Genomic DNA, 23714 nt, shown 5'->3' on the forward strand with positions numbered 1-23714 from the left:
TGAGTCCCTAAGCCAATTCTGGGTTGCATGCATTTTATTTAGCCTTATCTCAAGAACAGGAAACTAAGCACAACCAAGTATAACACAAAGAAGAAAGTGAATCAATATTTAGCCACATGACATTGAACTTTTGTGGAAGACTTGATTCATGGGGAACTTATGGATACCCTCTACCCTGATTATAAACTCTAAGCTAGTTACCCTCCAGAGGGGATGAATCCAAGTCAGAAGTTAGAAAGATATAAGAGCCCTGCTAATGAGAAATTAGCAGGCAGTACTTACATCCTATAAGTGCGATACATAATTCTGTCCACGGAAAAGCAGTGAAAGAAGGCACAAGACCATTTAGAAGTGGTTTTGAGACAAAGACAAAGACAATGAAGACTGAAGGATCAAACATTTGATTATAATACATTTACCCAGACACTCTGTCATGCATGATAATGGCTACAAGAACTCAAGATTATGTTACAGGACAGGCTGTGAGCACATAAGGCAAAGGCCATGGAGATGCTTTCAGACAAGTATCTCTATCTACATACTTGAGTTTGGAAGACATGTCCTCAGCTGGTCCCTTGCGTAACATGTTGGCATTGGAGCTTATGTTCTGTACACGCTGAGGTTTCTCTTCCACCTGTTTTATTGGTGCAGCAGAGGGCCTCTTTGCTGACCGCTTAATCCTCTCCTCAAGCATGCTCATATCCTTTTCAGAAAGCTGTAAAGAAGCCAAATTTAGAAACCTAACTGGAGAACTCAATAATTAATATCTACTTTCACATCAAAACAAATAGAAGCTTCTATGTTCGGAGATGTTTATTTTGAAAACACCACATTTCAAAATCAACTACTGTTAATACCTGCCCAGCTGCTATTGTAAGAGACGATATGAAAGGAGTGGGGCTGGGCACAGTGGCTCATGCCTGTAATCCCAGCACTTTGGGTGGCTAAGGCAGGAGAATCACTTGAGCCCAGGAGTTTGAGACTAGCTTGGGCAACAAGGTGAAACCCCCATCTCTACAAAAAGTACAAAAAATAGCTGGGTGTGGTGGCACACGCCTGTAGTCCCAGCTACTCAGGAGACTGAAGTGAGAGGATCACTTGAGCCCAGGAGGTTGAGGCTGCAGTGAGCCATGATCATACCACTGGACCCCAGCCTAGGTGACAGAGCAAGACCCTGTCAAAAAAAAAAAAAAAAAGAAAGGTTAAAAAAGAAAGCCAATTTGTAACCACAAATAAAAAGGTCAAAAATTAAATGAAGCTTTCCCATTTTTTGTTTTGTCACCACTATCCAGCTGTGTGACTATGGACAAGAAACTTCAATTTTGGTCACCTGTAAAATTCCCAACTGCTTTATATTCTTCACTGGGTAGTAGTGAGAATTTAATTAGAAAATATAAGTAAACATATTTAAGCCCAGTGTAAATATAAGGTGACACTATGAGATAACTGAAGACAGAGGTCCAGACACAATAATGACTGGGCCAAAGGAAATAAGAGGTCAGAGGCAGAACCTAGCGTGAGTGGCAAACTGGCTCACGGCTATAGCTCAAGACATGATCTGACAGATACTAGTATCCACACTGTACACAAGTAAGTACTTTTTAACCAAAAACTCAATGCACTAAAAATTACAGAGCAGACTGCCAGGCAGAATTTAAACCCAGGACTAGCTCAGATTTCTTGATTCAAAAATAGCACTCATTTCTAAAGCAAATTTGCTATGAATAGAATGCTCAGAAAAGACAAGTTGATTTCTATTAAAACAGCCTAATCAGAGACACCTCAAAGGTCTATCTGGATTCTAGGACACATTGATTGGTTGAGTTGACTAAAAAGTAGTAAAAACATAGCTACAGTTGAGAGGACAGGAAACCTAACTAACAACTAGGAGATACTGCGATTCTTTTTACAACATGCTGACAGTGTTGAGAGAAGTCACTCACATTTCCAATCAGTTTGAACACCTGATCCCCATGTACATTGTACACCGTTACAATGGTGTTGAGTGCAGCATTGCGTACAGCATTGTCACGGTCTCCTATGTGAACAGCTATTTCCTTTAAGGCTTTTCCTGGGGTTGGTTGGCAAACATTCATGCCATAGGACTCAACCAGACATCCCAGCTCTTCCAGGCACTCTGATGGGGAAGAAAGGCTGGATTAATGAGACAACACACAGTTGGGATAGAGACTTATCCTTACCAGAAAAATTCCCCTTGGCAAATATGAAGGACTAAAATCTTACTCTGGCTCTGCCTAGGATTTTTTGTTTACTGCCTTTTATCAGAGAAACAATGGTATTTCAGCAAGTGCTCCTGAAAGGAAGAGATGCCTGTGAGTCAGATGGCCCCTGTGCACTTGATTTTGTCACCAGGGTAATACTGAGTGGTGCCTGTATCACCTGATACCATGGCTCCACTAGTGTGCAACTCATCACTCTCACAGTCTAAATCAGGAGGTTGGAATCAACTACATAGGCACTGAAGAAATTTATTTGTTCATCTATAAACTATTTCTTCTATAGGCTACTGCTGCAGAGAAACACATCTCCATTTAAATTGTTTGCTTCACCTGCTCTCTGCTTAGAGTTTTTGGATTTGGTTCCTTCCATGATAAAGGGAAACATCTTGCTAGCTGGGTAGACAAGGCACATCCGGTTCAGGATGGCACGAACATCTTTACGAATGACATCTTTTGGTTCTCCAACCTAGTCAACAAGGAAAATAATGATTAAGTGAGACACTTCCTAAGTAGCAATCATTCTCCCATTCATTACTATGTTATGAAAGAATAGGGGGATAGGGATGAGTAGGGAAGGTACTGTGATATAATCAGTCAAAAAGGGAGAGGAAATAAAAGTATAGAAACTGAGGTCAGCTGGGAACTTAAGCAGTCTCCCAGAGAGAGACCACCACATTACCTTGACGACAAGATAGGGGATGAAAGAAGATGCTTCATTCTCAGTAAGATGATATTCTTCCTCACTCAGCAAGGTGAAGAGCAATTTTAAATATTCTAGTGCTTTCATCAGGACGCTCGTGTTGGTGTCAAAAAACCTCAGGGTAAGCCACTTTAAGATAAGATCCAGGCAACCAATAACACCTTCTTTTTCACTCTCCAAGTGCTTAAAATAAAACAAAACAAAACTCCCACAAATAAGAATGTATAAAATCTTCTATATTCTTAAAGTTCTATTAGGCAAGTGTCTCTTAAATTTTATTGGAGCCAAAAAAGAAAATGACAGATTTTTAAGCCTTCGATTAAGAGCTAAAAAAATACACATATATCCATTTATTCTCCCAAATAAGACAGCTCTAAAAATAAAGAACATAGTATATTCTACTTCCTTTTCAAGTCATGCAAACTTCTGATTATTTCATAGGGCTCAGTATTTTTACATGTCTGAGATACATGCATATTTATCTGTTGCAGACTTACATCAACCATCACAGCCAGAGCTTTGTTATGATGCTGAAAGTCTGAGTGAAACATCTCATCTTGTAACCATTTAGCTACACAGCTAGACATTTGAGTCTTTAGTTGCTCAATGTATTCATCCCGTGGGGTAGTAAAATTCCACTTTAGCACCTGGAAAAAACAAACAGTGAAAAGGGGCTACAGGGTGAAATGAGGTAAACAGCCTTATATAATGCAGCTGCAGGAACAATAAAATATTTTAAAATTCAACAATATTCATTTGTAATTAAATATGAATGCAAATTATCTTTTCAAGGTGTCATACTTCTTGAAGCTTAACAACTCTGAAAATCTTGTAGGAATTAGAAATTTTTGGAATTCTTTTTTTTTTTTGAGACAGTGGCATGATCATAGATCACTATAACATTGACCTCCCATGCTCAAGTGATGCTTCTGCCTTAGCCACCCAAGTGGCTGGGACTACAGGCATGCACCACCACCACCATGCCCAGCTAATTTAAAAATAAATGTTGTAGAGAGTCTCACTATGTTGCCCAGGCTGGTTTTGAACTCCTGGGCTCAGACAATCTGCCTGCCTCAGCCTCCCAAATTCTTGGAATGACAAGTATGAGCCACTGTGCCTGGCCTTGCAATTCTTACTAAAGAAAAAAAAAGAAATAAATCCTACATATACTACATGGTGGATACTGTTGCCACATCTTTGACAGAGAGAAAATTTCATATATATATCAAAATTATGCACATCATTATTCTAGGAGTTTAACATAGATATACTGACATATGTGTACAAAGACCCACATGCAAAGATATTCACAGCAGCACTGCTTGTAATAGTGAAAGACCAGAAACAACCTAAATGTCCAACATAGTAGGCTAAGGCTAAAGAAAGGTATGTACATATAATGTACCATTACAAACAGTGACACATACATACATACACAGATACGAATGATCTTTCAGATAGTTCAAACATCATTAAAGAAAATAGTGAGATACAGAACAAACAGTATGGCATGTCCCCATCTGTGTAAAGGAGGGCTAAATAAAAATATACATATGACAGTAGAGGTATTAAATATTTCTGGAGTAATACATTTACAAAATGAGTACTAATATCCTCCCTGTGAAGGGATAATGGAAGAGAGACATGCTTTTCATATTGTACTTGGCACTTTTTGTACTGCTTAATAATTTTTAAAAAAGATTATGTATTGTGAAAACAAATTTAAGTACCTAATGAAATCAAAGCAAAATAAGAGAAATCACTGAACTAGCCATTTATTAAACAGTCACCAAATCTGCCTTGTAAGGTCTCGGAAAGAAAGATTAATGAAGAAGTTTATATGTCCAGTTAATTAAAAAAAAAAAAAAAAAAAATCAATGAATATGTTCCATTCTTTTTTTTTTTTTTTGAGACGGAGTTTCACTCTTGTTACCCAGGCTGGAGTGCAATGGTGCGATCTCGGCTCACTGCAACCTACGCCTCCTGGGTTCAGGCAATTCTCCTGCCTCAGCCTCCTAAGTAGCTGGGATTACAGGCACGTGCTACCATGCCCAGCTAATTTTTTGTATTTTTAGTAGAGACGGGGTTTCACCACATTGACCAGGATGGTCTCAATCTGTTGACCTCGTGATCCACCCGCCTCGGCCTCCCAAAGTGCTGGGATTACAGGCGTGAGCCACCGCGCCCGGCCTTATGTTCCATTCTTTAATTTTAAAAATGAAGAAACCATAAGAAGCTACTAAATCATTTATTTCTATTTACAGGGACAAATAGGCAATAACTATATTCTATAGGGTTTTTTTTTTTGAGACGGAGTTTCGCTCTTGTTACCCAGGCTGGAGTGCAATGGCGAGATCTCGGCTCACCGCAACCTCCGCCTCCTGGGCTCAGGCAATTCTCCTGTCTCGGCCTCCTGAGTAGCTGGGATTACAGGCATGCGCCACCATGCCCAGCTAATTTTTTGTATTTTTAGTAGAGACGGGGTTTCACTATGTTGACCAGGATGGTCTCGATCTCTTGACCTCGTGATCCACCCGTCTCGGCCTCCCAAAGTGCTGGGATTACAGACTTGAGCCACCACGCCCGGCCTCTATAGGGTTTTTTTTGGTAAGAATTAATGCCCCTATAAACTAATATTTAAGATAATTCACAAGCAAAAGAAACAATTCCTAGATATTTCACAATAACATGAATTTCAGACAGCAAAACTATTCTTGAATAACAAAACAAGCAAAAATCTCTGACAATTCTTAATCCTTCCTTACCTTCAATCCTTTTTCATCTTTCACCCTTTGTTCCTTTCCGTTTGGAACAACAATAAAAATCGGTCCAGATTTGTCTTCATCTTCCTTTAAGCTTGTTTTGCTTGGCACCTTCTTCCCTTGTGCACTCTACAACCAAGGTTCGGGGAATACTAATGATTAGCTTGGCTACTTGTCCTTAAGAATATGCTGCTGCCCAGTAAAAGGGCACTATAGAAACCAGAGACATCTTTCTACATGCTATTTCATGAAAAAAAATATGTCATAGAATCTTGTATATGTTTTTGAACAGGTTCTCTAGAAATTTTTCTGAGAATATTGTTAAGTAACAGTTAGCTCTTGGACTGGCATGCTATGTAGTTGGAAAAGCTACTATTACTGATCATTAGTCTAGGTCACAGACTTTTTGTTTTTATCGTGAAATCTTCAACACTATTTATAGCTTTCCATATTAATGACATCTTTTTTTTTTTTCGAGATGGAGTCTCACTCTGTTGCCCAGGCTGGAATGTAGTGGCACAGTCTCAGCTCATTGCAGTCTCTGACTCCTGGGTTGAAGTGATTCTCCTGACTCAGCCTCCTGAGTAGGTGGGACCACAGGCACCCACTACCACCCCTGGCTAATTTTTGTATTTTTAGCAGAGATGGGGTTTCACCATGTTGTCCAGGCTGGTCTCGAGCTCCTTACCTCAAGTGATACACCTGCCTCAGCCATTAATGACACCTCAAATGGCATTTACACATTTCATATCGCTTAGTTTGAAAGCTTTTCTGTTTCTCTCCATTGATATTTAAATGTATCTCTATCATAACAGTATAACTGAAAGCCTTTTGAACTTCCTTCTAGATAAAGTTTTAAGAACTGCTTTAAAAACTTAAGTCGTGATTTTAAAAATAATCCAAGATTTACAATCTTCATATTAGATAGAAAACGGCAAATAGTATATGTTTAAGGTAAAATTCAAATTTCATTATTGGAATCATTATTATTATAAATGTAGCATGGCCACTATTTCTAGTTGGCCAGAATTTCTTTCTAGTATAAACACTAAAGTCATTCAGACCAAACAAATATGAGATCATTTATATGAAACTGCTTTGTAAGTTTAAAAAGACTGGAAAAAAAATTGTGGCATTAAGAACGGAGTCAAAAAATACTTCAAAGCACTCGTGATCAAAACTAAAATAAGCACTTGTTAAATTTGGGGTGAGGACAGGCAGACAGGAAAAGAGCAACGTCATTGGGTAGTTGAAGATAATTACCCACTTAAATTAACTCACTGAGGAGTTAAAGGGCCAAGCATAGGGAAGAAAAATGGATAATTGTAATATTTAGAAGAATGGCCTTAGAGTGTGTATTCCAAAATGGGGGTGTAACAGTACATGTACCACCTAAAAACAGTTATCACTCTATATTTTTTCATCAATTACAGGAAGTAAATTAAATACTTCTCTACTTAGATTTACTATTAGATTTACTATCCATTGCACATATTTTGCAACTTTCCTTTTGTAAGTATTAAATAATACTCTGAATATGTTTATTAATCTGAATCTTGATAGAGATAATGACAATTTTTTGTTATTAAAAAACTTAATTAAATGAAAAAAATTACTCAGGGATAAAGTTGACCATTTGAATATACTGCTTTAAATTGTCCAACTCTGCAAGAATATTGAAAGAATTGGTGATGCATCATAATCAATCCTATTGGGACAACAGGTATTTCCCTGCAAACTAACTGAACCATCTTCTAGTATGATGACAATAGTGCCAAATTTGAAGAAAGTTGATTTAACTTCCTTTTCTTAAACCCAAATCAGCCTGAAGTGTTCACTCTGCCAGAGCTACAAATGCTTTCTTTCTCCTTTTTTTTTTTTTTCCTTCCTGAGTCTCCTCTGTTGCCCAGGCTGGAGTACAATGGCAAGATCTTGGCTCACTGCACCCTCTGCCTCCCAGTTTCAAGGAATTCTCCTGCCTCAACTTCCTGAGTAGCTGGGATTACAGGTACATGCCACACCTAGTTAATTTTTGTATTTTTAGTAGAGAAAAGATTTCGCAATATTGGCCAGGCTGGTCTAGAATTCCTGACCTTAGATGATCCACCTGCCTAGGCCTCCCAAAGTGCTGGGATTACAGGCGTGAGCCACCACACCCGGCCCTTTCTCCTTTCAATAAAGCAAATCTTTCCCTAAAAATCTACATGAAAGGAATGATGACAGCACCTCTTGAGAGCAGGATGTCTCTATTTTAGGACCTTATTAAAAATGAACCATAGAAATTTGTATAAATAATTTGTTAGTATCAACAGCACTGATATTCTTTTACATATAATATGATCCTTCCTAATAGAATGACTCAGTGTACAAAATATATTTAAAAGGAAGTCTACACTGAGGTATAGAGAGTTTACATACCTTTGCTTTAGAGGATAATCCTGGAGCTTTGGCCTTTTTTGGATCAGGCTTGGGTTCTGCACTGCTGGAAACAGAATCTTCAGCAGGTCCTTTGAGGAAAAATAAGCATATACTATAAACTTTAAATAATATCATTTTATTTTGGACAGGTTACATATTAATGATGACAAGGAAGCCTGCAGTCTTAAATGTATCAATTTTTAAGATGTTTTCAGTTAGGTTTATTTTTTATTTTTCAGACGGAGTTTTGCTTTTGTTGACCAGGCTGGAGTCCAATGGCACAATCTCGGTTCACTGCAACCCCCGCCTCCCGGGTTTAAGCAATTCTCCTGCCTCAGCCTCCCAAGTGGCTGGGATTATAGGCATGTGCCACCACGCCGAGCTAATTTTGTATTTTTAGTAGATATAGGGTTTCACCATGTTGGTCAGTCTGGTCTCGAACTCCTGACCTCAGGTGATCCATCCACCTGGGCCACCGTGCCCAGCCAGGTTTGTTTGTTTTTGTTTGTTTTTATGAGACAGGGTTTTGGTCTATCTCACAGGCTGGAGTACAGTGGTGGCTTCACAGTGCTCACTGCAGCCCTGACTTCCTGGGCTCTATGAATTCTCCCACCTCAACCTTCCTAGTAGTTGGGACTATAGGCCCATGCCACTATGCCCAGCTAATTTACTTTGTATTTTTTTGTGGAGACAGGGTTTCACCAAGTTGCCCGGGCTGGTCTCAAACTCCTGGGCTCAAGCTATCCACCCACCTCAGCTTCCCAAACTGCTGGGATTACAGGTGTGAGCCACTGTGGCTGGTTTAGATTTTTTTCCCTAATTTTTCTCCGCGAATCTCTCTTTAAGCATAAGAGAGAAATTAATCCAGAAAATCTGTATCTCATTCACCAACATTTAAACTGTAGTTTCATTTGTTTGTTTAGAGACAGGGTCTCACTCAGTCATGCAGGCTAGAGTGCAACAGCACATTCAGGGCTCACTGCAGCCTCAACCTCCCTGGCTACCTCAGCCTTCTGAATAGCTGGGACTACGGGCATGTATCACCACGCCCAAGTAACTAAAACAATTTTGTTTTGTAGAGACAGAGTCTCACTGTGTTGCCCAGACTGGTCTTGACCTCCTTGGCCTCTCAAAGTGGTGAAATTACAGGCGTGAGCCACCATGCCCAGCCAAGACTGATCCTTTCTTAAGGTAAAGACATCTTTGATATTCAGGATGTGCTATATGGTAAGATTCCAATAAAAGTTAAAACTGATTATGTACTTTGATATCAACAGTTTTATATACGTAAATTTTTTTTTTTTTTTTTTTTTTTTGATACTGGGTCTTGCTTTGTCACCCAGGCTGGAGTGCAGTGGTGCACTCATAGCTCATTGAAGCCTCAACCTCCTGGGCTGAAGTGATCCTCCAACCTCAACCTCAGCCTTCTGGGTAGCTGGGACCACAGGTGTGTACCACCAAGCCCAGCTAATTTTGTCATTTTTATAGAGATAGGGTTTTGCCATGTTGCTCAGGCTGTATATATGTAAAATTTCTAACTTTATAGCATCAACAATTTCTATTCCACTAAATGGAAGAATATTGTTTTGTTTAAGCAGTAAGTCTAAAAATGAATTATTCACAGGTTATATATTATGCAATTTTATTTATTTGTATTTTTATTTTTTGAGATAGAGTCTTACTCTGTCCCCCAGGCTGGAGTGCAATGGTATGATCTTGGCTCACTGCAACCTCTGCCTCTTGGATTCAAGTGATTCTCCTGCCTCAGCCTCCCGAGTAGCTGGGATTACAGGCATGTGCCACCACGCCTGGCTAATTTTTTGTATTTTTAGTAGAGATAGGGTTTCATTATGTTGGCCCGACTTGTCTCACTCAGGTGATCTGCAGGCCTTGGCCTCCCAAAGTGCTGGGATTACGGGCATGAGCCACCATGCCCAGCCTACTATGGAATTTTAATATCAGGATGAAGAAATCAAGAATTTTCCCTTAAAGGTTAATAAAGTGGAGTAAGCTAGATTCTCCCAATTCCTCTTCTCATTATAGTCTCCAAGAGCAAAAATTATTGAGGAAACCTTAAATATAGGGATGTAACACTTCAGAAAGGACTATTTTAATTTCCTATTCCAAAACTTCTTTTGGGGTGTGATGGTTCAAGCCTCTAAGTCCAGCACTTCAGGAGACTAAGATGGGAGGATTGCTTGAGGCCAAGAGTTTGAGACCACCCTGGGCAACACAACAAAGCCTCATCTCTACAAAAAGTGAAAAATGCAGCTGGGAGTGACAGCACATGCCTATAGTCCCAGCAACTTGGGAGGCTGAGGCAGAAGGAACACGTAAGCCCAGGAGGTTGAGGTTGCAGTGAGCTATGATCATACCACTATACTCCCTCCTGGGTGACAGAGCAAGACCCCATCTCTAAAAACAAAACAAAAATAAAAAAACATTTTAGAATTGGAAACTAATCATCTCTGTACTCTTAGTACAGTTCCTGGCATAAAATAGATACTTGACAAGTGTTTGTGAAAGGAAAGTAAGGAGAGAAGAAAGGAACGCTTGGGACGTAGGCTATAAGGAAATGTGATTTTAAAAAAGATGAACTTTCTTAGAGTTCCCTAGGGCTATTTCCTTCCCCTTTAGCCCTCTCAAGATAGAGTTACCTGATGCAGGCTGGAATTTGGCCGGAGCGGACCCTCCCATTGGTTTAGAAGTTGCTTTAGTGGGTGCAGCAGGCTTGGCTGGCATGTTAGCTTTGGCTTTCTCTAGCATGGCCAATACCTGATCTTTAGAAGTTGGCTAGAGAGACAAAATAACATAAAAAGTGAGAGGTTACATAAATGATAAAGTCATACTAAGCTTACAAACAAATCCTCTGTCAAACAAATGACAGAGCTCCTAGTTTTGAAATACCAGTGCAGTAAGGGAGGCAGTGCATGGTGTCAGAGAAGTCACACACATTATGAAGTCACACTAAAGTAGGTATCATTCTAGAAGGTCAGTTTTCACCCCTGTGAAGTCAGCAGATTTTTACTTCTACACTGTTAAATATTTTATTTTTGCTTGTTATGATTTCAAATTGAGACTCACAGGAGGTAATATGGTTTTTTGCTCAAATTCATATCCAATATGCACACATATTTTTTTTGACACAGAGTTTCGCATTCGTTGCTCAGGCTGGAGTGCAGTGGCACAATCTCGGCTCTTGGAAACCTCTGCCTCCTGGGTTCATGTGATTTGCCTGCTTTAGCCTCGCAAGTAGCTGGGATTACAGGCATGCACCACCACGCCCAGCTAAATTTTTTTGTATTTTTAGTAGAGAAAGGGTTTTACCATGTTGGCCAGACTGGTCTTGAATTCCTGACCTCAGGTGATCCACCTGCCTTGGCCTCCCTAAGTGCTAGGATTACAGGCGTGACCCACTGTGCCGAGCCCATGTTCAGTATTTTTTTAAGAGCTTTAACAGCAGTAGCAGCAACAGGAAGTAGTACCTTTAGTTTCCCAGTAGCCTTGGCCATTTTTTCATATCCTAAATGCATCATGAAGAATGGTAAGGCATCTTGGGCCTTCTTTCGCACATCTCCATTTCGATCTTCTAGGCAGGAGTAGAGATGAGGAACACAAAGGATAAGGTCTGTAGGGGTGGAACGAAGAGTAGGTAGTTTCTCAGCCAGCCAGCCCAGAAGCTGCCAAAAGAAATAAAGACTAGTTACACACTTCAAATGAAGATTGTTATTTATGATCGTAGGCTTACTGATTTCATTAGTGTCAAGCACTAAATTAGCTTTCACACTAACTTTCTTTCTTTTTTTTTTTTTTTGAGATGGGAGTTTTGCTCTTGTTACCCAGGCTGGAGTGCAATGGCGCGATCTCGGCTCACCGTAACCTCCACTTCCTGAGTTCAGGCAATTCTCCTGCCTCAGCCTCCTGAGTAGCTGGGATTACAGGCAGGCGCCACTATGCCCAGCTAATTTTTTGTATTTTTAGTAGAGACGGGGTTTCACCATGTTGACCAGGATGGTCTCGATCTCTTGACCTCATGATCCACCCGCCTCGGCCTCCCAAAGTGCTGGGATTACAGGCTTGAGCCACCGTGCCCGGCTCACACTAACTTTCTAACATAAAATCAGTACTTTTAATAATTCAAGAACTGTGCTATATTTAAATAATATAGGCAATGATGACAATCATCTTTAAGATAAGGACACATTTCTTTGGACTATATTTGGATATTAAATTACAAAGCTTTAATAGTTCTTAATGCGTCTTAAAGATGAAAAACTTTTACTTATCTTAGCTAGAAGACCCAAAGCACTTATTGTGATCAGAAGGTTACATATTTTACCAAGATTTCTATTTTTCTGCCTTATGTTGACATTTTTTTCTATATATCCCTAAAATAGTTCTTTTTTTCTTTTTTTTTTTTTTTTTGAAACGGAGTTTCGCTCTTGTTACCCACGCTGGAGTGCAATGGCGCGATCTCGGCTCACCGCAACCTCCGCCTCCTGGGTTCAGGCAATTCTCCTGCCTCAGCCTCCTGAGTAGCTGGGATTACAGGCACATGCCACCATGCCCAGCTAATTTTTTGTATTTTTAGTAGAGACGGGGTTTCACCATTTTGACCAGGTTGGTCTCGATCTCTCGATCTTGTGATCCACCCGCCTCGGCCTCCCAAAGTGCTGGGATTACAGGCTTGAGCCACCGCGCCCGGCCTTCTAAAATAGTTCTTATTTGTATTTTTCTTTTTTGAAGGTTTCACCTCCATCACCCAAGCTGGAGTGCAATGGCATAATCTTGGCTCACAGGCCAATGGGATTGGCTTTTGTCATGCAGCATAATTCCTTGGAGATTTATCTGAATTGATACATTTACCAGCAGTTTGTTCTTAATTGCCAAATAGTGCTCCACGTATGGATGTACAAGAGATTTGTTTAACCATTAACCTATTGAAAGATATCTGAACGGTTTCTGGTTTTTGGCCATTATGCAGTCAAATCCTCTACCCTTGAGTTATAACCCAGTTTTTGGCGTCTATGACTGAAGTTGCTATGAACATTTGTACATAGGTTTTTGTATGGACATAAATTTTCATTTTTCTGAAATAAATGCCCAAGAGCGCAATTGCTGTCTCAAATAGTAACTGCATGTTTAGTTTTATAAGAAAATGCCAGCCAGGTGAGGTGGCTCACTCTTGTAATCCCAGCACTTTGGGAGGCTGAAGCAGGCAGATCACCTGAGGTCAGGAGTTCCAGACCGGCCTGACAAACATGGAAAAACCTTGTCTTTACTAGGGAGGCTGAGGCAGAAGAATCCCTTGAACCCAGAAGGTGGAGGTTGTGGTGAAACAAAATCATCATGCCATTGCACTCCAGCTTGGGCAACAAGAGCAAAACTCCATCTCAAAAAAAAAAAAAAAGCCAGTTTCCTGAAGTGGCTGTACCATTTTACACTGCTAGCAGCAATGCATGACTTTTTAGGTTTTAGCACTACTGATGATTGTACAGAGATATTTCATCGTAGTTTTAATTTGCATTTCTCTGGTTGCTAATTAACACTGCGTATCTTTCATTGGCTTATCTGTCATCTGCATTTCCTCTCCAGTGAAACATCCGTTCATGTCTTTTGCCCCATTTTCCTTTTTGTAATTAATTAATTAATTAATTAATTTTTTGCTATAAGGGACCTGAGGCCATTTTCTTTTTTAAAAAAATTTTCCCCCTAAAACAGGTTTGGCTATGGATACCCATTTTCTGATTTTTTTTTAAAAAAACTATTGAATTTTTAGAGTTCTTTGTATATTCTAGGTATTAGTCCTTTATTGAAACTGGCTTACAAATCTTTTTCTGTTGTTCTGTAGCTTGTCTTATTATTTTCATGTGGTTTTTTTTGCAGAGTAAAAGTTTTTAATTTTCACATGGTCCAATTTATCATTTTTCCTTTTATGGATTACGGTTTTGGTTTTAAGTCTAAGAATTCTTTGCCAGCCTTATATACTGGAGATGTTCTAGTTTGTGCTTAAAAGTTCTATAGTTTCATGTTTTACATTTAAGTCCACAATTTGTTTTGAGACAGTGAAGTTCAGGTTGAGGTTCATTTTTTTGTTTATAGCTGTCCAATTGCTCCAGTATCATTTGTTGAAAAGACTATACTTTCTTCACGGAATTACTTTTGGAGTTTTGTAAAAAATTAGTTGATTATATTAGTGTGGGTCTATTTCTGGGTTCTCTCTTTTGTTCCACTGATCTATGTGTCTATCTCTACCTCCATCCTCCTACTACCACAATCACAGTGTCTTGATTACATTAGTAATATAGTAAGCTAATTGTAAAGTGATTCCTCCTATTTTTTTTTATCTTCTTTGCCAAAATTGTTTTAGCTACTCTAGAGCCTATACCTTTCCATATAAATTTTAGCATAAATATATCTTTGTCTATTAAAAAAAAAACATGCTGGAATTTTGAAAGGAACTCCATTAAACCTATAGATTAATTTGCCAAGAACTGACATCTCTACTCTGTTGAATCATCCAATCCACAAACACAGTATGTCTCTTCATTTATTTAAGTCCTGTTTGAATTCTTTTGTCAGCAGTCTATAATTGTCAGCATACATATTCTAAATTGTCAGCATACATATACATATGGATTTCATTTTCTTTGGAGTGACTAACAGTATCGTGTTTTTAACTTTTTTTCATATTTATTGTAGTATAAATAAATATTATTGTTTTGTGTGTTGGTTTTGTATCTTGCCATCTTGCTGAACTCACTGATTACTTCTAGGAGTTCTACTAGTTCTAGGAGTTCATAGATTTCTTGGGATGTCCTACATAGTCATGTTATCTGTAACTAGGAACAGTTTTCTTTATTCTTTTTCTATTTTATTTCTTTTTCTTGCCTTATCACAGTGACTAGAACTGCTAGTACTATGTTGAGTAACAGCAGTGAATGTCAACATCCTTGCCTTGTTCCAGATCTGATGGGGAAAGCATTCAGTCTTTCACCCTTAAGTTTCTTTTTTTTTTCTTTTTGAGACGAGTCTGGCTCTGTCGCTGAGGCTGGAGTGCAGTGTCACAATCTCGGCTCACTGTAACCTTCACCTCCCAGTTCAAGCGATTCTCCTGCCTCAGCATCCCAAGTAGCTGGAATTACAGGAACCTCTACTGTGCCCAGGTAATTTTTGTATTTTTAGTAGAGAAGGGGTTTCACCATTTGGGCCAGGATGGTCTTGATCTCTTGACCTTGTCATCTGCCCACCTCCACCTCCCAAGGTGCCACCATGCCCAGCTCTCACCATTAAGTTTCATGTTATCTGTAGAGGTTGTTATGCAGATGCTGTTTATTGAGGTAATTCTCTTTCATTACTAACTTACTTAGAGTTTTTAATCATGAATCCATGTTAGATATGTCAAATGCCTTTTTTTGCATCAATTGATATAATCATATGAATTTTGTTATTCTGTTGTTATGATTACACTGATTTGAATGCTCTATTTATTTTTATTTTTATTCTTTTTTGAGACAGAGTTTCACTCTTGTCGCCCAGGCTGGAGTTCAATGGTGCGATCTTGGCTCACTGCAATGTCCACCTCCCAGGTTCAAGTCATTCTCCTACCTCAGCCTCCCAAGTAGTTGGGATTACAGACACCCACCACCATGCCTGGCTAATTTTTGTATTTTTAGTAGAGATGGGGTTTCACCATGTTGGCCAGGGTGGTCTCGAACTCCTGACCTCAGGTGATCTACCTGCCTTAGCCTCCCAAAGTGGTAGGATTACAGGCGTGAGCCACCGGCAGCCTGGCCTTTTTTTGAGACAGAATCTTGCTCTGTTACCCAGGCTGGAGTGCAGCAGCTCACTGTAACCTCTGCCTCTGGGTTCAAGCAGTTCTCCTGCCTCAGCCTCCTGAGTAGCCGGGCTTACGGGACTGTACCATTACGACCAGCTATTTTTTTTTTTTTTTTGAGATGGAGTCTTGCTCTGTCGCCAGGCTGGAGTGCAGTGGTGCAATCTTGGCTCACTGCAACCCCCGCCTCCTGGGTTCAAGCGATTCTTCCGCCTCAGCCTCCCGAATAGCTGGGCCCACAGGCATGTGCCACCACACCTGGCTAATTTTTTTGTATTTTTAGTAGAGACGGGGTTTCACCATGTTGGCCACGATGGTCTCGATCTCTTGACCTCGTGATCTGCCCGCCTCAGCCTTCTAAAGTGCTGGGATTACAGGCGTGAGCCACCGTGCCCGGCCGCTGCGCCCAGCTATTTTTTTTCTACTTTTAGTAGAGACAGTTTCACCATGTTGGGCAGGCTGGTCTCGAACTCCTGACCTCAAATGATCTGCTTGTCTCAGCCTCCTAAAGTGCTGGGATTACAGGCATGAGCCACCATACCCAGCCTCTATTTTTATGTTTTGATTAAAACCTCTGATTTTAATAAGAGCTATTTATGACAAACCCACAGCCAATATTATATTGAATGGGCAAAAGCTGGAAGCATTCCCTTTGAAAACTAGCATAAGACAAGGATGCCCTCTCTCACCACTCCTATGCAACATAGTATTGGAAGTTCTGGCCAGGGCAATCAGGCAAAAGAAAGAAAGAAAGGGTACTGAAAAGGGAAGAGAGGAAGTCAAATTATGTTTGCAGATGACATGATTGTATATTTAGAAAACCCCATCTTCTCAGTCCAAAAACCCCTTAAGCTGATGAGCATCTTCAGCAGTCGCAGAATACAAAATCAATGTGCAAAAATCACAAGCATTCCTATACACCAATAACAGACAAACAGCCAAATCATGAGCAAACCACCATTCACAATTGCTACAAAGAGAATAAAATACCTAGGAATACAACCTACAAGGGGAAGTGAAGGATCTCTTCAGGAAGAACTACAAACTACTGCTCAAGGAAATCAGAGGACATAAACAAATGGAAAAAAACAGTCCGGTCCCGAGCGAGTGGAAGGATTTGGGCAAGAACCTGCACTGGAGCCTGGCCGTGCAGTGCAAGCGTGCAGGCGCGGCTGAGGGGGCGGGCTGCCACTCTGGAATCTGCCAACCCCAGTCGGTGCCGCATCCCCATCCCGCAGACATGGCCGCCTACAAACTGATGCTGATCCAGCATGGCGAGTGCGTGGAACTTGGAGAACCACTTCAGTGGCTCAGGATGCCAATCTGAGCCCAGCAGGTCACGAGGAGGCGAAGCGTGGAGGGCAGGCGCTGTGAGATGCTGGCTGTGAGTTTGACATCTGCTTCACCTCAGTGCAGAAGAGAGTGATCCAGAACCTCTGGACAGTGCTAGCTGCCATTAATCAGATGTAGCTGCCAGTAGTGAGGACTTGGCGCCTCAATAACCAGCACTATGGTGGTCTAACTGGTCTCAATAAAGCAGAAACTGCTGCAAAGCATGGTGAAGCCCAGGTGAAGATATGGAGGCGCTCCTATGATGTCCCACCACCTCCTATGGAGCCCGACCATTCTTTCTACAGCAACATCAGTAAGGATCGCAGGTATGTAGACCTCACAGATCAGTTACCCTTCTGTGAGAGTCTGAAAGACATGACTGCTAGAGCTCTGCCCTTCTGGAATCAAGATATAGTTCCCCAGATCAAGAAGGGGAAAGGGGTACTGATTGCAGCCCATGGCAACAGTCTCCGGGGCATTGTCAAGCATCTGGATGGTCTCTCTGAAGAGGCTATCATGGAGCTGAACTTGCCGGCTGGTATTCCCATTGTCTATGAATTGGACAAGAATTTGAAACCCATCAAGCCCACGCAGTTCCTGGGGGATGAAGTGACTGTGCATAAAGCCATGGAAGCTGTGGCTGCCCAGGGGGAGGCCAAGAAGTGAAGGCTGGCGGGCAGGCTGCTGTCCCCAGGAGCACCCTCCCTGCCTGTTGCATCCCTCTACCCCTCCCTCCTGCACATGTCACACTGACCACATCTGTAGACCTCTTGAGTTATAGCTACAGATGAGGACTGGTGGCTCCCATTTTCATTTTAGCCATTTTGTCTCCTGTACCCACTCCCTTCATACATTCTAGTCAGAATTGCACTTCTAGGGCACAGATTCTCAGTCCAAGCTGTAGAATACTCCCCTTATCCAAGAGAGTTGAAAGGTAGTGACAGGTTTTTGCAAGTACTTTGTTTACTAAGGACTTGAAGGGAGGAACATGCTAAGCTGTGACCAATGAAGAGAAGCAAGAGAGCCTGTCTGCTCCCAAGAGCCAGTCCTCTGCTCATCTGCAGTCAGGCCACTGCCTGGGGGCTCTAGTCATTCCAGTGGCAGATGAATGTAACCTGCGTGGTGATGTGACAACTGTCTCCTCCCTGACCCCAGAGAAGCTGGCTCTGGAAGGCTGGGATGAATCCTGAATTTAGTTTAGGTGTTACATTTACTTTTTCTCTTTCTTTTTTTTTTAAAGACAGGGTTTCACCATGTTGGTCAGGCTGGTCTTGAACTCCCGACAGGTGATCCGCCCGCCTTAGTCTCCAAAGTGCTTGGATTACAGGCATGAGCCACCATGCCTGGCCCGGTGTTACATTTACTTTTATATAAAAAAAAGAAAGTATAGTATATATAAGTAGTACAAAACTATAACCCTTTTGGGGTTTCTTGTGGCGGTTGAAATAGTACCACATATGGTCATCAGAAAATAAACCATTCCTCATACCAATATGGGATCAACTCCTTGACCTCTGAGGGGCAGGAGTGCTTCCTGCTATGTGTTTCCGAATCCCTTCCCACCTTGTTTTGTGGCAGTGAAATGCCTCTTGTTCCTGTCCAAGTGTCTCACTGATTTCTGAATCATGTTCTAGTTGCTTGGCTCTGCCACATGGGTCCAGTGTTCCTTTGAGCATAACTGTACTAAATCCTTTTTCCGACCAGTATAATAGAGTGATGTGCAATTAAAAAAAAAAAAAAAACATATTCCACACTCATGGATAGGAAGAATGAATATCCTGAAAATGGCCATACTGCTCCAAGTAATTTAGAGATTCAGTGCTATTCCCATCAAGCTTCCATTGATTTTCTTCACAGAATTACAAAAAACCACTTTAAATTTCATATGGAACCAAAAAAGAAGGCGTATAGCTAAGACAATCCTAAGCAAAAAGAACAAAGCTGGAGGTATCATGCTACCTGTCTTCGAACTACAAGCCTACAGTAAACAAAACAGCATAGTACTGGTACCAAAATAGATATGTAGACCAATGGAACAGAACAGAGGCCTCAGAAATAGCACCCTACATCTATAACCATCTCATCTTTGACCAACCTGACAAAAACAAGCAATGGGGAAAGGATTCCCTATTTAAGAAATTGTGTTGGGTAAATTGGCTAGCTATATACAGAAAACAGAAACTTGACCTCTTCCTTACACCTTATAAAAATATTAATTCTAGCCTGGGCAATAAAGCAACACTCTCGTTCTCTTTCCCTATTCCTCTTCCTCTTTATTCCTCTCTTTCATTCTTTTTTTTTTCTTTCTTTCTCTGTTCTCCCTCTTCCTCTTTCTTCCTCTCCTTCATAAAAAAACAATATATATATATACATATACATATATAAACTCAAGATGAATTAAAGTTTTAAACACTAAGACCTAAAACCATAAAAATCCTAGAAGAAAACCTAGGCAATACCATTCAGGACATAGGCATGGGTAAAGACTTCATGACTAAAGCACTAAAAGCAATGGTAAAAAAGCCAAAATTGACAAATGGGATCTAATTAAACTAAAGAGCTTCTGCAAAGCAAAAGAAACTATCATCAGAGTGAACAGGCAACCTACGGAATGGGAGAAAATTTTTGCAATCTATCCATCTAACAAAGGGCTGATACCCAGAATCTACAAGGAACTTAAACAAATTTAGAAGAAACAAACAACCCCATCAAAAAGCGGGCAAAGGATATGAACAGACACTTTTCAAAGGAAGACATTTATGCGGTCAACAAACATGAATAAAAGCTCATCATCAGTGGTCATTAGAGAAATGCAAATCAAATCCACAATGAGACACCATCTCATGCCAGCTAAAATGGTGATCATTAAAAAGTCAGGAAACAACAGATGCTGGCGAGGATGTGGAGAAATAGGAATGCTTTTACACTGTTGGTGGGAGTGTAAATTAGTTCAACCGTTGTAGAAGACAGTGTGGTGATTCCTCAAAGATCTAGAAATAGAAATACCATTTGACCCAGAAATCCCATTACCGGGTATATACCCAAAGGATTATACATCATTCTACTACAAAGACATATGCACATGTATGTTTATTGCAGCACTATTCACAATAGCAAAGACTTGGAACCAACCCAAATGCCCATCAATATTAGACTGGATAAAGAAAATGTGGCACATATACTCCATGGAATACTACTATGCAGCCATAAAAAATGAGTTCACGTCCTTTGCAGGGACATGGATGAAGCTGGAAACCATCATTCTCAGCAAACTTAACACAGGAACAGAAAACCAAACACTGCATGTTCTCACTCATAAGTGGGAACTGAACAATGAGAACACACGGGCACAGGGAGGGGAAACATCACACACCAGGGCCTGTTGGGGAGTAGGGGGATGGGGAGGAACAGCATTAGGAGAAATATCTAATGTAGATGATGGGTTGATGGATGCAGCAAACCACCATGGTACATGTATACCTATGTAACAAACCTGCATGTTCCGCACATGTATTCCAGAACTTAAAGTATAATCTTTAAAAACAAAAACAACACAAAAAAATGCTCAGATTTTGCCATTTAAATGTTTAAGAAAAGGGGAAAATCCCACAAAAAGCCTAGTGCTTTAATTATTGATAAAGAAGCATGTGAAAGAAAAAAAATGGAAGCACATGAATAGAAAAGCCCCAGGAATGTGGTTTCATTTTATTAACTATTTTAAAATGAAACTCATTCTAACCATAAATGTGTATTTATCAGACAGGCTTAAGCCCCTATGGAAGTAAATGACATGAGTAATGCACATGATTAACATGATACTAACCTCTTGCCTCAAGAAAGGATTTTCCTTTTTCAGCTCTTCAGAAAGATCTTCTCCTTCCAGCCACTCCTTCATGCCAGTCTGTTCTGCCCAAGCACTCACAGTCGCTAGGGCAGCAGCTCGAACATTGTTCTAAATGGAGAAGATAATCAGCAAAAATAACATCAACTACAGTTTGGAGCTGGGGGTGATCATTGTTGCTTTATGAACATGAACAATGGAGGGTTCTCTAAGGCCCACATGAACATACTTGAAACCATCTTCTCTGAAACAGAAACTAGTTTTACAATTGTACTAAAACTCCAAGGTAAAGTAGAAATATAAAACTCCAAATTGTAAAACTTGAGTACTCAGTTAATCAGGCATAACAGTGAGTGATCTGGGCAAGATATCATGTAAGAAGAATAAACTCTTAGATTTGTTTCTTGAATCTTTGGGGGCATTTATGTCCATGTTTGTCTGGTGAAGAATGAAATTCTAAATGTTAAAGACCTCATAATGGTTAAGAGTGAAACTGCTAATTGATTGAAAATTAGTTATGTTTTCATATTAATTTATGTTAATATTAAAATAGCACAGTTCCTCAAATTAAATAAATTATACAATAGTATAGAGATATTTAAATATTTAGGCTAGGGCTAAACATTGCAACCTTCAATGACATTTCAGTGACTTCCAGGACTATGAAACTATGAATATCTTGCTGAACTACTAGAAGATCCCACTCTAATAGTTCAGGGAAATAAAAGTAGAAAATAACTTCATGAACCCCAAATTCACATATTTACTCACGATAGCAAAATGTTACACAGTTATGTTATAATCATAATAGCAACCATTTATTGTGTGCATACTATAGGAGACAGGCACAATAAAATGTACCTTACATACAGACTCATTTACTTCTGTAAGAAATTTCACAGATAAAGAAACTGACTCTCAATGAAGATAGCTTATCTAAAGGTCACAAAACTAGTAAGTGGTATCTGGTCACCTTAACAGGGCCTGGAAGATAAAAATGTTTACTGTTTTTATTCTAATATTCTCATCTTTATAAAGTTTATAAGGTCTTTACATGTACTCTAAAAAGAGAATTATCTTTAACCCAAGAATGTGGCAGGCCTATTCCAGAATGGAGCTGTGGTGAAGAGAGTTAGGTTTACCTTGCTGTCTCCAAGCACTGTGATGATAGGAATGCCTAAATTTTTCACATGTTGCTTAATGTTTGGGCCCATGGCTACTGCCAGTTGTTGCAGGATATTCAACGTTTGTTGTACCTGAGTGAAAAGAGCCAATACTTTATGTTGAAACCATAAGCAAGTTGTGTGCCAACTTTCTTAAGTTTGCTTCTATACTGTCAATACAGTAGGAGATTTCTGGCCTACACAAGAGACAGAGACATTAGCTTGTCATGCTATTCTCCTTAGTTTATTCTAATTAATTTTTAGGCAGTGGCCTCTCCTTTTATCATCAGTTTGTAAAACTGGATTATGAGAATTTTAGACCAGAGATTATACTACTTTACAATTTTAAAGGTAAAACCTAGTTTAAGGAAACTCTGATATGAAAATCCACACTTAAAAATTAGATATTAATATGTTTATGTATATTACAAGCAGTTTTATACAAATATATTCAATATCGGATTTCTGCATAAAGCAAATTCTGAGATTCATAAAAATTTGATGAATAAATCTGCCAACTACCAAGTTATCTTGAGATACACTTAATGAATTAAAGGCAGCTATTTCTAGTTCAAAGTAAATAAAGTAATCACTTATTTTTTGCTGGTGAAGGCTACACTGTAAAGGAAACTCCTGCAGTAGCAGGGAAGGGAGATAAAAAGAACAGCCATATGCTCCACATACCAAGATTTTATTTGAATCATTGAGTCGACCCTTCAAGGCAGTTGGAAGTTCACCTATATTCGGTTGGATAAATTTTGCTTCATTGATAATACCTGCCACTTCATCTAGGCCTTCTTTCCTGATCTTCCAATTCTTATCACCAATCTTAGATACCAACTCTGAAGTGATTTTATCACTGAAAAACAGAAAACAACCTTTAATTGCAGACTCCAAAAGAAAAAAATGATATTATATAAGTTCCCCTCATTTATTCAAAACCACACCATTCAGGATTCAATACAATGAATGAAATAAACTACTTCAAAGACTAGAACCTACCTGATCTCTGTCCTTGGCAAAAGATCAACAACATCATTGCTCCCATCATCTGGTTCATCTCCATCTTCTCCTTCATCTGTACCACTTGTGCTGTGCTTGGAAATCCCTCTGGTTGGAGCAGGTGGGCTTTGTCCCTGCATCTATACACACATGAATGAGTAAGGCTACTGAAATTTATATAGAATATGGGAAAAAACAAATTAGAGAGGGTGCCTGTGTCAGGCTCTCATTCCTTTATAACACCTATTTACACAGTAGGTAATCTGATTACTACCTACATTACAATTTTGAGACTATATGTCAAAAGGTAATTTTATACAAAACCTACAGTGAGGTGTGGTGGCTCATATTTATAATCCCAACACTTTGGGAGGCCAAGGGGGACAGATCACTTGAGGTCAGGAGTTTGAGATGAGCCT

General features: G+C 39.8%; 1 protein-coding gene, 1 non-coding gene and 1 pseudogene across 4 annotated transcripts in view; 1 reads left to right on the forward strand and 2 right to left on the reverse strand.

Annotated features, from left to right (window-relative positions):
- The window catches only part of CKAP5 (cytoskeleton associated protein 5), a 114752-nt gene that overhangs the window by 18198 nt on the left and 72840 nt on the right, over window positions 1–23714 (reverse strand). For 2 of the 3 annotated variants that reach the window (XM_074401389.1, XM_074401390.1), the window contains exons 21-34: window positions 23296–23435; window positions 22978–23152; window positions 22273–22386; window positions 21113–21241; window positions 11606–11800; window positions 10778–10913; window positions 8121–8209; window positions 5706–5831; window positions 3438–3587; window positions 2920–3123; window positions 2571–2706; window positions 1944–2137; window positions 543–715; window positions 283–306 (exon numbers count right to left, since the gene is read on the reverse strand). In XM_074401389.1, the coding sequence (XP_074257490.1) occupies window positions 283–306; window positions 543–715; window positions 1944–2137; window positions 2571–2706; window positions 2920–3123; window positions 3438–3587; window positions 5706–5831; window positions 8121–8209; window positions 10778–10913; window positions 11606–11800; window positions 21113–21241; window positions 22273–22386; window positions 22978–23152; window positions 23296–23435 (1985 nt within the window). The remainder of the gene's footprint in view (window positions 1–282; window positions 307–542; window positions 716–1943; window positions 2138–2570; window positions 2707–2919; window positions 3124–3437; window positions 3588–5705; window positions 5832–8120; window positions 8210–10777; window positions 10914–11605; window positions 11801–21112; window positions 21242–22272; window positions 22387–22977; window positions 23153–23295; window positions 23436–23714) is intronic. The other variant, XM_010334076.3, reaches the window with a different exon arrangement.
- On the reverse strand, window positions 2333–2443 carry LOC120364830 (small nucleolar RNA SNORD67). Its single transcript, XR_005579969.2, has one exon. It is a non-coding gene; the product is annotated as a small nucleolar RNA SNORD67 (small nucleolar RNA).
- Window positions 17198–17955, forward strand: LOC101050369 (phosphoglycerate mutase 1-like; annotated as a pseudogene).

Source organism: Saimiri boliviensis, chromosome 6 (assembly GCF_048565385.1).
Source record: "Saimiri boliviensis isolate mSaiBol1 chromosome 6, mSaiBol1.pri, whole genome shotgun sequence".
Lineage (NCBI taxonomy): Eukaryota > Metazoa > Chordata > Mammalia > Primates > Cebidae > Saimiri > Saimiri boliviensis.